Source organism: Ricinus communis, chromosome 2 (genome assembly GCF_019578655.1).
Source record: "Ricinus communis isolate WT05 ecotype wild-type chromosome 2, ASM1957865v1, whole genome shotgun sequence".
NCBI lineage: Eukaryota > Viridiplantae > Streptophyta > Magnoliopsida > Malpighiales > Euphorbiaceae > Ricinus > Ricinus communis.
In genome coordinates, this window is record NC_063257.1 from 13,587,882 (window position 1) to 13,600,481 (window position 12,600).

General features: G+C 34.0%; 1 protein-coding gene across 1 annotated transcript; it reads left to right on the forward strand.

The window, feature by feature from the left end:
- Positions 1 to 5,638: 5,638 nt before the first annotated feature.
- LOC125368600 lies at positions 5,639 to 12,502 on the forward strand. The gene is made up of 6 exons (XM_048371276.1): positions 5,639 to 5,708; positions 6,123 to 6,325; positions 7,989 to 7,994; positions 8,990 to 9,176; positions 9,270 to 9,486; positions 12,225 to 12,502. Exons 1-6 carry the CDS (start codon positions 5,639 to 5,641, stop codon positions 12,268 to 12,270), a joined length of 729 nt encoding a protein of 242 aa, XP_048227233.1. The 3' UTR covers positions 12,271 to 12,502.
- Positions 12,503 to 12,600: the final 98 nt, after the last annotated feature.

Consider the following 12,600-nt stretch of genomic DNA (forward strand, 5'->3'; position numbering starts at 1 on the left):
TTGATATTTAAATAAAACACAGTAAAAAAGGCCTAATTACCAATTAAATCTTGAGCTTTACACTTTTTAACAACTTTATTCAATTGTTTTAAGATTTTAAAAATAAATATTCATACTTCCGGTTTATTTTCAAAAATATTTTTTAGCAATAATTTTTGAAATTTACAATGAGAAGAACGATGTGACAAGTTAATTATGCTTACTAAAATTAGTGAGTTGGTAAAACTTTATTTGCATTTAAATGTAAGATATGTAAAAAGATGCATATGTGTAAAACTTGTAATGACCATATTATTAAGTTTAAAATAAACTATCATATCGGATTTACAATTATTAATTTTTTAATAAGCACAATCAATTTACCACACTATCTTTTTTAACAGTAAATTTTTAAAAATTGACATCAAAAAATATTTTTGAAAAAAATTCAAAATATGAGTATTTATTTTAAAATTTTAATGCAATAGGATAAAATTGTTAACAAATATAAAGTTCATGATTTAATTAGTAATTAAGTTATAAAAAAATAAATATCATTACAGTGTTCTTACTGTTTTTTCTTAATAATGATAGTGAATGAGATAGTTACAGTGGTGGTAGTGCCGAAAGCGGTGAAAGTGAGAGCGGTTTCATCAAGTATAATGGTGGTAATAATGACTTATTGCTTAATTATATTAATTGTATTAAAATTATTATATAATTTTAAATAATATTAATTTTTAAAAAAAATTATTTAAAAAATTTATTTTTAAAAGAGAGTGACTCTCACTTTCTCATTTTTATTCAAAATATAACTAATTTAAATTAAATATATAAAAATTTAGATTAAAAAATCTATAAATATAAAAAATTAATCAAATTAAATTTATATGATAAAATTAATAGCCAAATTGAAATTTATTCCACTTAAAATTTGGTGCGAAGCGTGGATGCATCTGTCCTTGTCTATTTTTAGACGCAATTAAATATGAAATTGTCAAACATCTAATTTAAGCTTCTCGCTAGACTTGTATATTAAAGGGTGTCCGTTGGTAGCTTATGTGGCAAGAAAAGTGAGTCCTTTGCCTCTTCTTCACAACTGACCATAGACAACAAATTATTGAAAAATAATATTTACATAGATATCTTTATTTTTTAATAATAATTATATTCTTACCTCAAGAAATTAGTTTACAAAAATACACTTTATTAGAAAAAAATATTTGTAAAAATACATTAAAGTCAAATATCCTAAAAATCAACTGAACATTAACTATACTAAAAATCTTTTAAAAAAAATCATACATCGACTAAAATTAATCAAAAATCAATAAAATTAACGAGTTATAAAAAATTATTAAATAAATAAAAACTAACAAATAAAATTAAAATCTAAAAATATATGAGTTAGACAATAAATAAAAAATCAACAAAACATAAACCATACCTCTTTTAATATTAACTAAATGTCAACTAAACTATAACACTCGTACCTAAGGAACCATAATAATAATAATAATATAATAATAAAAATAATAATAAAAATTTGTGATGATGATAATAATAAAACTAAACATTTTAAAAATTTCAACATGTATGATTAAAGTAAAGAATCTTTATTTTACATTGAATGATTTATAATGAAATTATTATTGAGTCCTTAATTTAAAAAAAAGATTTTAATATTAGATAAAAATAAAATGATTATTTAAACTATATTAAATTAGTCTAATTAAACAACAATTAGGTGTCGCACTTAATATTTTCTCAATTCGAATATATAGATTAAATTTTATATTGAAGGCTATAAAAATACTTTTCTTGAAGAATTTAGTTGGGGAATGATAAAAAAATTAATTAGCAAAATAATATTGGATTTAATTAAAAATAGTAAATAAATTGATTAATTGAAATAATTAAGTGCTATAATTAATTTGATATTTATTTATTGGAAAGGGGCTAAAACTAAAGTTGATTAAGTGGAAAATATAATTGTTGGTATTTTTATAAATAGTTGTGTCAATAAGGGTATTCTAGTAATTTCTTTACTAAAAGCAAGATTAAATGAGTAATTGATATTTTTAATAATTCTTATTTGGGCCAAAAGTAACAATTAGGGGTTGATTGAGACAATCATTATAAGCTTAAGGGTCTAGTGGGAATTTCAGGGGATATGGGAAGGAAAAAGAAAAAGAAGAAAAAGAAAGAAAGAGAATGAAAAAAGGAAGAGGAGCTGCTGCTATTGATAGCAGAAGGAGGAGGGTTCGATTGGGAGACGGTGAAGCTAGCATGAGGTGCAGCTGTCGACGACGAGCTCGATGGTGGCAGAGGCAGCAACTATCAACGACGGTGAGTGGCAAAAAAGGTGAAGAAGGCAGCAATTTCTTGACGCCGTTCAGGCTAATTCCGGCGACTGAGAAGGATATTGAAATCTTTAACCCAGTTGATATTTTGCAAAGAACTAGCTACAGATGAAGAAAACACAAGAATAAGAAAGAAAACACAAAGCGTAAAAATATTATAAAATTAAAATGAAAGTATTTTTGTAATTTTTTATAAAACGGGAGTATTTTATAATTACCCACATGCACTTAACTTCCCCATCACACCCACCAATATCCTTTCTCCCCTTCTCCACATGTCACGTGCCCGCCTCGCAACCAGGCAAGGAAGGCTACCGATGCGCCAAAAAACTGCCCAACGAATGCCCGTATGGACGGACACGGCCGTGTTGGTCACAACACTGCCCGTGTTGACCAACATGCCCAAGGACACGCCCGTGTTCATTTCAACCATGCCCGTGTTTACCAACACGCCCAAGGACACGCCCGTGTTGGTTGAATACAAATGCGAAAGGCCTAGAAGCTTCGGGAAACACGGCCACAGTAGGTAACACGGCTAATTACCCCAGACCGTGTTCCCAACACGGCCTTGAGCACGGCCATGTTCCCAACCGTGTTTCCAACACAGCCTGGAACACGGCCATGTTGGCGGACAGGGGGAAAAATGCTATAAATACCCCTTCCTTGTACCATTTCGAAAAAGGGAAGAGAGGGTGTGAAAAAGAGAGGAAGAAGGGAGAGAAAGAGAGCTAGAGAGTGAGTCCATAAAAGGGAACAAGGGCAGAAATAAAAGAAGAGTGTGTGGGCACAAGGTGTGCCAAAATGTAGCCATATAGAGGGAAAGAGTGTTGCTCTACATAGAGCAAAGAGAGATGCTCTATGTAGAGATAGTTGTAGGAATAGTTATGTAAATTAATACAAGGTGTGTGTGATATATGAAGGAAGAGAGTTTGTAGAGAGAGAAGGTGTGCTCATTGTAAGTAGCTTTAGTGTGAATTACTCAATACAAGTATACACTTCCACAACTCTTGCGTCTATTTGTGCCACTTTCGTGAAATTACTTCCGCTAGCGTATTTGCTATCATTCTGCCGGGTTTGGCAATCAAGGGTAGGCTGACTAGCTAACTTGACTTTCGGGGAAATCAAGCAAGCTAGGCCGCACGTGGGCAAAGTTTTGGAGATAAAACAAAACTCAAGTGACAGTTGGTATCTGAGCAGGTTCGAGACAAAGCCAAGTTCGAGACAGAGCAGAATTGGTATCACGCCACAGTTGGAAGTATAGCGCGGGTAAGTTCTTTGGGAGAATTCTTGCACGAAGTAATGGCCAAAAGTGGTGAGCAATCTGCTTCTACCGCTCCTCTAAGGGAAGGAGGAAAGGGTAGCGGAAAGGGCTGAAGGGATAAGTCCCGAGTTGGTGAGCAATCCACTTCTACCGCTCCTCTAAGGGAAGGAGGAAAGGATAGCGGAAAAGGGCCGTAGGGAGAAGTCCCGAGACGTGGTTGGCGTGATGGAGGAAAGGCTAGTCAAGGGGAGACTGCCATGTCCGATTGGGTTAGGATCGAAGACATGGACCTTCGCATCCAGAAGCCAAAGTCCAAGGGGGACGTTAGAGAGCTTCGCGAGGAGATGGAAGGTGCCTTAAATGATTCTCGCCGACAGTTTATCGAGGGACTATGAGGCTCCTAAGAAGTGGACCTTCGCATCGAGAAGCCAAAGTCCAGGGGGGACGATAGAGAGCTTCGCGGGAAGATGCAAGGTGGACCTTCGCATCCAGAAGCTAAAGTCCAAGGGGGACGACGGAGAGCTTCGCGAGGAGATGGAAGGTGCCGTAAATGTGCTCGAGGGACAATGAGGGACAAGAAGTGGACCTTTGCATCAAGAAGCTAGAGTCCAAGGGGGACGATGTAGAGCTTCGCGGGGAGATGCAAGGTGCCTGCAATGTGGCTCTTAACAAGTTACTTGGCCAATACGTGGAGAAGGTTGATAAGCTCGAGGGAGCTTAACTTGTGCAAGACCACGTTGGCAAATAGTGGGGGAGCGCAAGGAGTGACGGTTCACAGAGTCGATGCTCCTAAACCAAAGGCCTACGGTGGGGCTAGGAGTGCTAGGGAGATCGATGAATTCTTGTGACAGTTGGAAGGATATTTTGATACTTTGAGCATAGTGGACGACGCCATCAAGGTAAAGTCTGTATCTCTCTCTACTTAAGTAATATTGTTACCAAGATGGAAGTACGAAGGAAGTGACGAAGGTGGTGGAGATAGAGGGAAAATCTTCCGCCAAGGATGGTAAGGCTTCATGCAGGGATAAGGGCAAGTGGAAGAAGGAAGACAGGTGTAGTTCTTCCCCGAGAAAGCTTGCCTGCTTCATCTGCGATGGACATCATCGTGCATATGAGTGTCCAAAGCGTGGGAGGCTTGGAGCATTAGTAATCACCGAGGAAGAGAGGCAAGAAGAAGAACGAAGACTTGCTTCCCTTCGACTCCTCAATGCTATCCAAGCTAAAGTGGAGCAAAAGTCTCGTGGTCGGATGTACGTGGAGACGAATATCGGAGGCAGGAGAATTCAAGCCATGGTGGATACCGAAGCAGATACAGGTACATGGCGAAGGAGGTTGCTGACTTTATGAAGTTGCCTTATGAAAAGGAAAAGGGCTTCATTAAAGGGAGAAAATGCAGAGAGGCTACCTATCATTGGCATGGCGAGGAGGACTAACATCTGAATAGGCCAATGGCAAGGTAAGGTCGATATCACCATTGCTCTTATTAATCAACGGTTTTATCTTAGTATGGACTTCCTCGACATGGTGAAGGCATTCTTGGTTTCTTACGCCAACACCATGTGCATAATTGGGAATGGCCGACCTTGTGTTGTGCCGATAAAGAGGGAGTTAAGTCAAGAAAAGATGGTATCGGCCCTACAGCTCTCTAAACAGGATTAAAAAGGAAGGAGCCAACCTTCCCAGCAACCCTCAAGATGGAAGGAGGTCCTCTTGTTTAGGGTGCTATACTTTCAAGCCCTATCCGAGGCATACTTGACGAGTTCGAAGATGTTATACCGCCTAAGCTGCCGAAGAAGTTTCCTCCGCGACGAGAGGTGAACCACGAGATCGAGCCAGAATTGGGAGCCAAACCACCCGCCTTTGCATCCTATCGTACGGCGCCTCCGAAGTTAGGGGAACTAAGGAGGCAATTCAAGGAGCACATAGAGCTTCAAAGGCTAGGGTTGAAAGCCTTGAGGGGTAAAGAGCTCTATGTCAGAGAAAAAATGCTCATTTGCTCAACGGGAAGTGGTATTCCTAAGGCGTATTGTTGGCGATGGAAAAGATGGATGGATTAAGGGTGAAGGCCATCCAAGAATTGGGAGCTGCCGACCAAGGTGACCGAGGTGAGTTTTTTCCTTGGTTTGGTGAACCATTAGCGGGAGGTTCATCAAGGGCTATTCTTCCATTGCCACTCCGGGTGTATGAAGGAAGGGTCGAACTTGGGAGTAGGCTACGAAGTGCCAACAAGCCTATGAGAGGCTAAAAGAAGGCCATTATGGAGGAGCCTGTCTTAGCACTTTCGGACCCTACGAAGGCATGCGATACCCAAACCGATTGGGCAAACCGAGAGGATCAGTGTACTCTCGGAAGTTAGTGGAGGCACTACGTGAGGAGATTGGGCGAAGCTGCTTAATGTTGCCCAATTCCTGTACAATTTGCGAAGAAGTGAGTCTGCGGGCAAGAGTCCATTCGAGGATAGTTATGGGTCGGCAACCCTACACACCAGGTACTCTTGCCTTGATCTGGACAAGCCGCAGTCTACCCGCCTTCAAACTTGCGAAGGAATGGAAGAAGCAAGACGACGTTGCTCGAGCCTATTTTGGAGAAGGCATTCAAGCAAGTGAAGGAGCGGGCAGACAATAAGAGGAGACCAATGGAGTTCAAGGACGGGGATAAAGTGCTTGTCAAGTTATACTGGCATGGCAAAGACGACGGACTTCATTGGAGACTCAGGGGAAAGGTAGAGTAGCAAGGTAGATCTTCCACAAAGGCATCAAGATCCATCCCGAGCATGTTGAAGCTTTATAAGGAGGATCACGATGACCCAAGCCGGGGTAAGTCTATAAGAGCTCTTTGGAAGGTGCGGGCTCAGTAGGACAAAGAGGTGGACTACATCATCTCCCATCGTAAGGCGCCACAATCCAAACAACCTCCCATGACGGAGTTTCTTGAGGAAGGGACTCCCCGGAAGTGAGACAAGTTGGGAGCTGATTCGCGAATTGTGGCAACTCGAGGAGGAAACCAAGAGCTTACGAGGAGAAGGCAACGAGAGCGTTGCCAGATTGAGTGGGGGAGAATGTCACGTGCCCGCCTCGCAACCAGGCAAGGAAGGCTACCGATGCGCCAAAAAACTGCCCAACGAATGCCCGTATGGACGGACACGGCCGTGTTGGTCACAACACTGCCCGTGTTGACCAACATGCCCAAGGACACGCCCGTGTTCATTTCAACCATGCCCGTGTTTACCAACACGCCCAAGGACACGCCCGTGTTGGTTGAATACAAATGCGAAAGGCCTAGAAGCTTCGGGAAACACGGCCACAGTAGGTAACATGGCTAATTACCCCAGACCGTGTTCCCAACACGGCCTTGAGCACGGCCATGTTCCCAACCGTGTTTCCAACACGGCCTGGAACACGGCCATGTTGGCGGATATGGGGAAAAATGCTATAAATACCCCTTCCTTGTACCATTTCGAAAAAGGGAAGAGAGGGTGTGAAAAAGAGAGGAAGAAGGGAGAGAAAGAGGGCTAGAGAGTGAGTCCATAAAAGGAAACAAGGGCAGAAATAAAAGAAGAGTGTGTGGGCACAAGGTGTGCCAAAATGTAGCCATATAGAGGGAAAGAGTGTTGCTCTACATAGAGCAAAGAGAGATGCTCTATGTAGAGATAGTTGTAGGAATAGTTATGTAAATTAATACAAGGTGTGTGTGATATATGAAGGAAGAGAGTTTGTAGAGAGAGAAGGTGTGCTCATTGTAAGTAGCTTTAGTGTGAATTACTCAATACAAGTATACACTTCCACAACTCTTGCGTCTATTTGTGCCACTTTCGTGAAATTACTTCCGCTAGCGTATTTGCTATCATTCTGCCGGGTTTGGCAATCAAGGGTAGGCTGACTAGCTAACTTGACTTTCGGGGAAATCAAGCAAGCTAGGCCGCACGTGGGCAAAGTTTTGGAGATAAAACAAAACTCACGTGACACACAGGACCACAGCTCGTCACAAAGCACTCTTTTAATCCATTTCCCCTCTTATTCTCCTTCTCCTTAAATTATCCCTTCACTAGCCCTCTCTAGTTTTTATTTGCTCGAACTACATTTTTCTTTTAATTTCTATATTTAGCTTTGCTTTTGCTGTCGTTTATATGTTTGGTGGCTAGTTTTTTTGGGCATTTTAGATGCTAGGTGTCCCTTTATATTTTTCTTCATTAGTCTTGACATTCTCATACGTTACTTGATCAACGGCCATGAATGTTCCTTGGCCACCACAATGTGCTTGATCATACGATTACTTTGTCCCTAGGCCATTATCTTTATTTGTTTTCTTACTAATAAGCAAATGAAATTGAAATATTGTATTTTTTTGGTATGTGGTATTGTTGTAAATTGATTTTGGTATTGCAGAGAAAGGTGAGAAAGAATGCTCTCCATTAGTAAACTATAACAAACTATAAAGAAAATCTAGTATGATACTAAAAAGTGAGGACTATTTAGAGTAATATGGCAAATCTCAAGAAAAAAAATAGTATTTACTTCTTAATGTTTAATTTAGTTAACTGAATGGTAATTTTATCTTTTTTACTTTAATGTAAAGCAATATTAACAAGAAAATTAATAGAAGGGGAATAAATGTAATATTACAAACTACAAAGGTAATTAAGAAATAAATGTGTTTACTTCTCAAAAATGCTTTTCGAAGAATTTTAGAAAAAGAAATCTAAGAAAAATAAACAAGGGTAATTTAGTAATTTTACTTATAATAGTAGCAAAATATTTTACCAGAAGGGTTTTCTTTAGTTAATAAACTAAGATATAAAGGATGTAATGATGTATTATTGAAAACCAAAGGGTTAACTTGTGCATTCCATTAAGCTCTGAGGGGCTTTAGTAGTTTAGCTAATTAAGAATGTAAATCTTCTAATTTATTTCTAGCCTATTTAAATTTCTGAAAGTATTTAACTTAATAAAACTTTATATTATATCAGGCTTGCAAGTCTTTTATGTTATATCAGGATTGCATCATAAAAGAAAAACGATTTAATTGGTTTCAGATTAAATTATTTAACAGGTTTAGCTACAAAGCATTAAAAAAGACAAAAGTTATTATGCAAGAATATAAAACCATGACATATAACTTTTTTGTTATTTTTCTTAATTTATAGTTCAGTTCAATTTATAAAAAATATTCTCATTTAGATATTAATGATTAAAAAATAAAAAAGAATTATCTTTTTTATAATTTATAGTTTTAGATAGAGTCGGTCCTCTTATATTTATTTTTAATAAATTAATAATTCTATTAATTAATAAAATTTTGAAAAATATCTCTTCGGATAATTAATAATTCTATAAATTAATAATTAATAAAATCTGAAAATTTATTTTATTATTATTAATTATTACAGAGAATATTTAGAGTAGCAGTGATTGGTGGTGGGGTTAGTGGTCTTGTTTCAAGTTATGTTCTTGCAAAAGCTGGCATTGAAGTTGTTGTATATGAGAAAGAAGATTGCTTGGGTGGCCATGCAAATAAGACTGTTAACTTTAATGATATTGATATAGACCTTGGCTTCTTGGCTTTCAATCCTGCAAGTCATGATTTAAAGTGCTTCTTTTCTTTCATTTGCATTTTCTTTCTGTTTCTGTTTCTGTAATGGATTATAATTGCTGGGTTTTGATCATCAGGCAGTATATCCAAAAATATGGAGTTCCTTGAGAGCATTGGACTAGAAATGGAGTTATCAGATATGTCATTCTCAGTAAGTTTAGACTATGGCAACGACTATGAATGGGGTAGCAGGAAAGGCTTGTCAAGTTTGTTTGCTCAAAGAAAGAGTATTTCCAATTCTTATTTTTGGCAAATATTTAGAGATATCAATAAATTCAAGCATGATATCCTCATGTGATTTCCAACACATTATATATGTATATATAAAAACATATAATAAGCTAGTTGATTATTAAAAATATTATTTAAATTTATGACAAATTAAGTTTGAAAATAAATTTACATTCAATTTAAAACTTGATTAAAGTTAAAAGTTTGATTGTAAAACAATTTTATCTTTTCTTCTCTTTTTTCAGAAGAAAGAAAATATATTAATTAGGATGCCCAACATTGGAAGAAACCAAATCTTAGAAGGGAATACGAACCTCTTCCACAGTTCAAATTTGAAGAAAAGCCAAACTTTGCTAATTTATAAGCTAAAATATTATAGCTAATCTAGCAACAAAAGAGAAAGAAACAAATCTGAAAATACCTTAAACAACTAAAACATTTTGAATCACCATCCCAAGCTGTAATCTATAATCATGATCATTAAGCAGCTGTATGACATCAAGATCGTAAATTACTTTGTTGGTACCAAATATTTTGATTTTATATTCAATTGGTATTTATATTTTAATTTTTTTAATTTTTACATTTTTATTTCTATTTCAATTTAAGATAGCTTTAATTTGTTCAGCTTATTTTCACTGATATATAATTAAAAATAAAATATTTTTAATTGATTTATCATATTTATATAACAATTTATTAATGACTTATCTTACTAACCACACGAGGCCCATTTCTATATATGTATAGTTCGAAAAAAAATTTAAAGATGAATTTCTCATGTTTAGTAGGATAGGCTACTAGTGAATTAATATTGTTGATGTGATGAATTGAATAAGAATTTTATATTTTTAATAACTATATTAAAATAAAAATAAAAATACTGATACCAAAAAATAAAATATTAATAATTATTATATATAAAAATAAAAAATATCAAATATCTGCCTATCGAATGCTAGCTTAAAACCAAAATGAAGACCCCGTGCTTTGGCCAATTCAGCAGAGCATCAAGAACCGCTCCTTCAAGAACCCTTTTACTAGATTTCCAATTTTCTTATCTTTTACACATTTGCTTATTCAATTTACTTTGGGGTGATTTTGTTAGTACTAACTTTTTTGCACCCAATTTCAGATACTTTAGTTATTTGTTTCACTTTCCTATTCAATCTAGTAATATTTTTTATTTTTTTTCCAAAAATAAAATATGTGATGACTAAATATATTAATATAGAACTAAATTTTATCAAAATAAATTATTTTTTGAATATTTATATATAGATATTTTAAATTCTGAGATATAAATTTTTTTACATGTAATGTTATATTTTGACACATAGAATTTTAATTTTAACTTATATTTATTTTTTATGCATGAGATTTAAGTTTATGTATAATATTAATGATTTTTTCCATTAATTTATTGACTAATAAGTTATATTCCCAATTAAAAAAATTATTCTAATTCTAAAAAGTAATATTTGAATTATTTTTTAATATTATGATAATTAATAAATTAGTTCCTAATTAGATAAAGATTATATAAATCTTTAAAATAATTTTATATTATTGCAATAAAAAATCTTAGAATATTAAAAAATTGGAAAAGATATTTAAAATATTTAAATTCTTATTATTTTATAAAATATTATAAGTAATTATCATGTATTAAAAATTTAATTTATTTTTTATAAACTTAATTTTACAATATTATTTATAATAAAAATAAATAGACGGTAGTGCAATACTCGAATAAACGACTAGTTTAATTAGTTTTTAATTCAAATGCTTCATATGTGGCATGTTTTAATTATATATATATATATATATATATATATATATATATATAATTAATTAATCATTTTTGAAAATATATTTTTTGAATAAAATATTATCAAAAAAATGTTTGTTTTCTTTCTTATTTTTATATCTCTGATATGAATTAAGGTTTTAAATATTTTCTGTCGGTTATTTAGTTCTTCAGAATGTAAATAAATAGAAATAGTGCTATAAAGTGAGAACATTTCTAAAATAAATAAAAAAAATAACAATTTAAAATCTTTTATCATTCACAACGATTCATATCAAAATCTTATTACTTCAGTTCAACATGAATGTTAAAGAGGGTACCCAATACCCAAATTAAACTTCTGTTTTTTTTGGTGAAGCAGAAATTAAACATTTCTCTAGATAAAGAAAACAGAAAAGAGAAGAGAAGAATAATTTAATAAAAATTAATAAACAATACAAGAATGTGATAATAAATCAGTGACCATTCATTAGAGATTTGATTTTATTTTTTTAACGGCAGCTGTGGTGAATATAATTATGAATTATGGTTGTACTTGATTGCTAAACCTTCTTGACAACTATCAACTATGTAGAATTAAATATTTTTGCCTACTTGGGCTTCAACATGGTTTAGCACTACTCTCAGGATTATCAACACCAAGCAAATTGTATAACATAGAATTCTTAATAAATTTAGGGAATATAATAGTGATAATTTAACATGGAATCATTAATAAATTTGTTCGTTTTCATCTATACTTTTAGGATTAATTTAGAACAACTTTAGAATTTATAGATTTTTTTATTAAATTAATGAGCGTAAAGTTTTTAACTCCTGAATTATTTCCGCTGTCTTTTTCAATATGCATACTGAATCAATAGATTTTAAAAATATTTATACAACTCATAAATTCTAAATAATTCCTCATTAAAAATCCTCAAATAATTTATATTCATCAATAATTTTTACTAATCAATAATTTATATTCATCTTAATTTATATATTGCAGTTATCTTGAGCAGCTTGAGAATAACTCAGACATCGATCAAACTTAAAGATTAGGGTAGTTTATTGATTTAAGGGATTACTTAGAAATATTTCAAAATGCTTATTTTGTAAGACATTTCAGTCCATCTGTTTTTTTTTTTCAAGAAATTTTTTTAGCCTTTGAAGAGTAGATCATTTTAAGTTTTTGAATCACCTCAATTGGACCTCTGTAGCTCTACATAAGGCCTAAACATTAAGGTTGACCTAAATAGAAATGGACTGCACAACATCAGATTTCGATCCAAGTTTTCGTATCCTTAGAAATCTAATATGGATTTACATCCTCTATGAGAATTATTGATTAAAAAGTCCTCAATAAAGTTGATGAAGATCACTTT

Bases quoted from the DNA above. Each gene is read 5' to 3' on its own strand.
- LOC125368600 (XM_048371276.1), top strand. From the start codon at position 5,639: ATGGAAAAGATGGATGGATTAAGGGTGAAGGCCATCCAAGAATTGGGA. The intron at 5,709-6,122 runs GTGAGTTTTTTC...GACAAGCCGCAG, and splicing joins TGCCGACCAAGGTGACCGAG to TCTACCCGCCTTCAAACTTG. The intron at 9,487-12,224 runs GTGATTTCCAAC...TATATATTGCAG, and splicing joins TTCAAGCATGATATCCTCAT to TTATCTTGAGCAGCTTGAGA.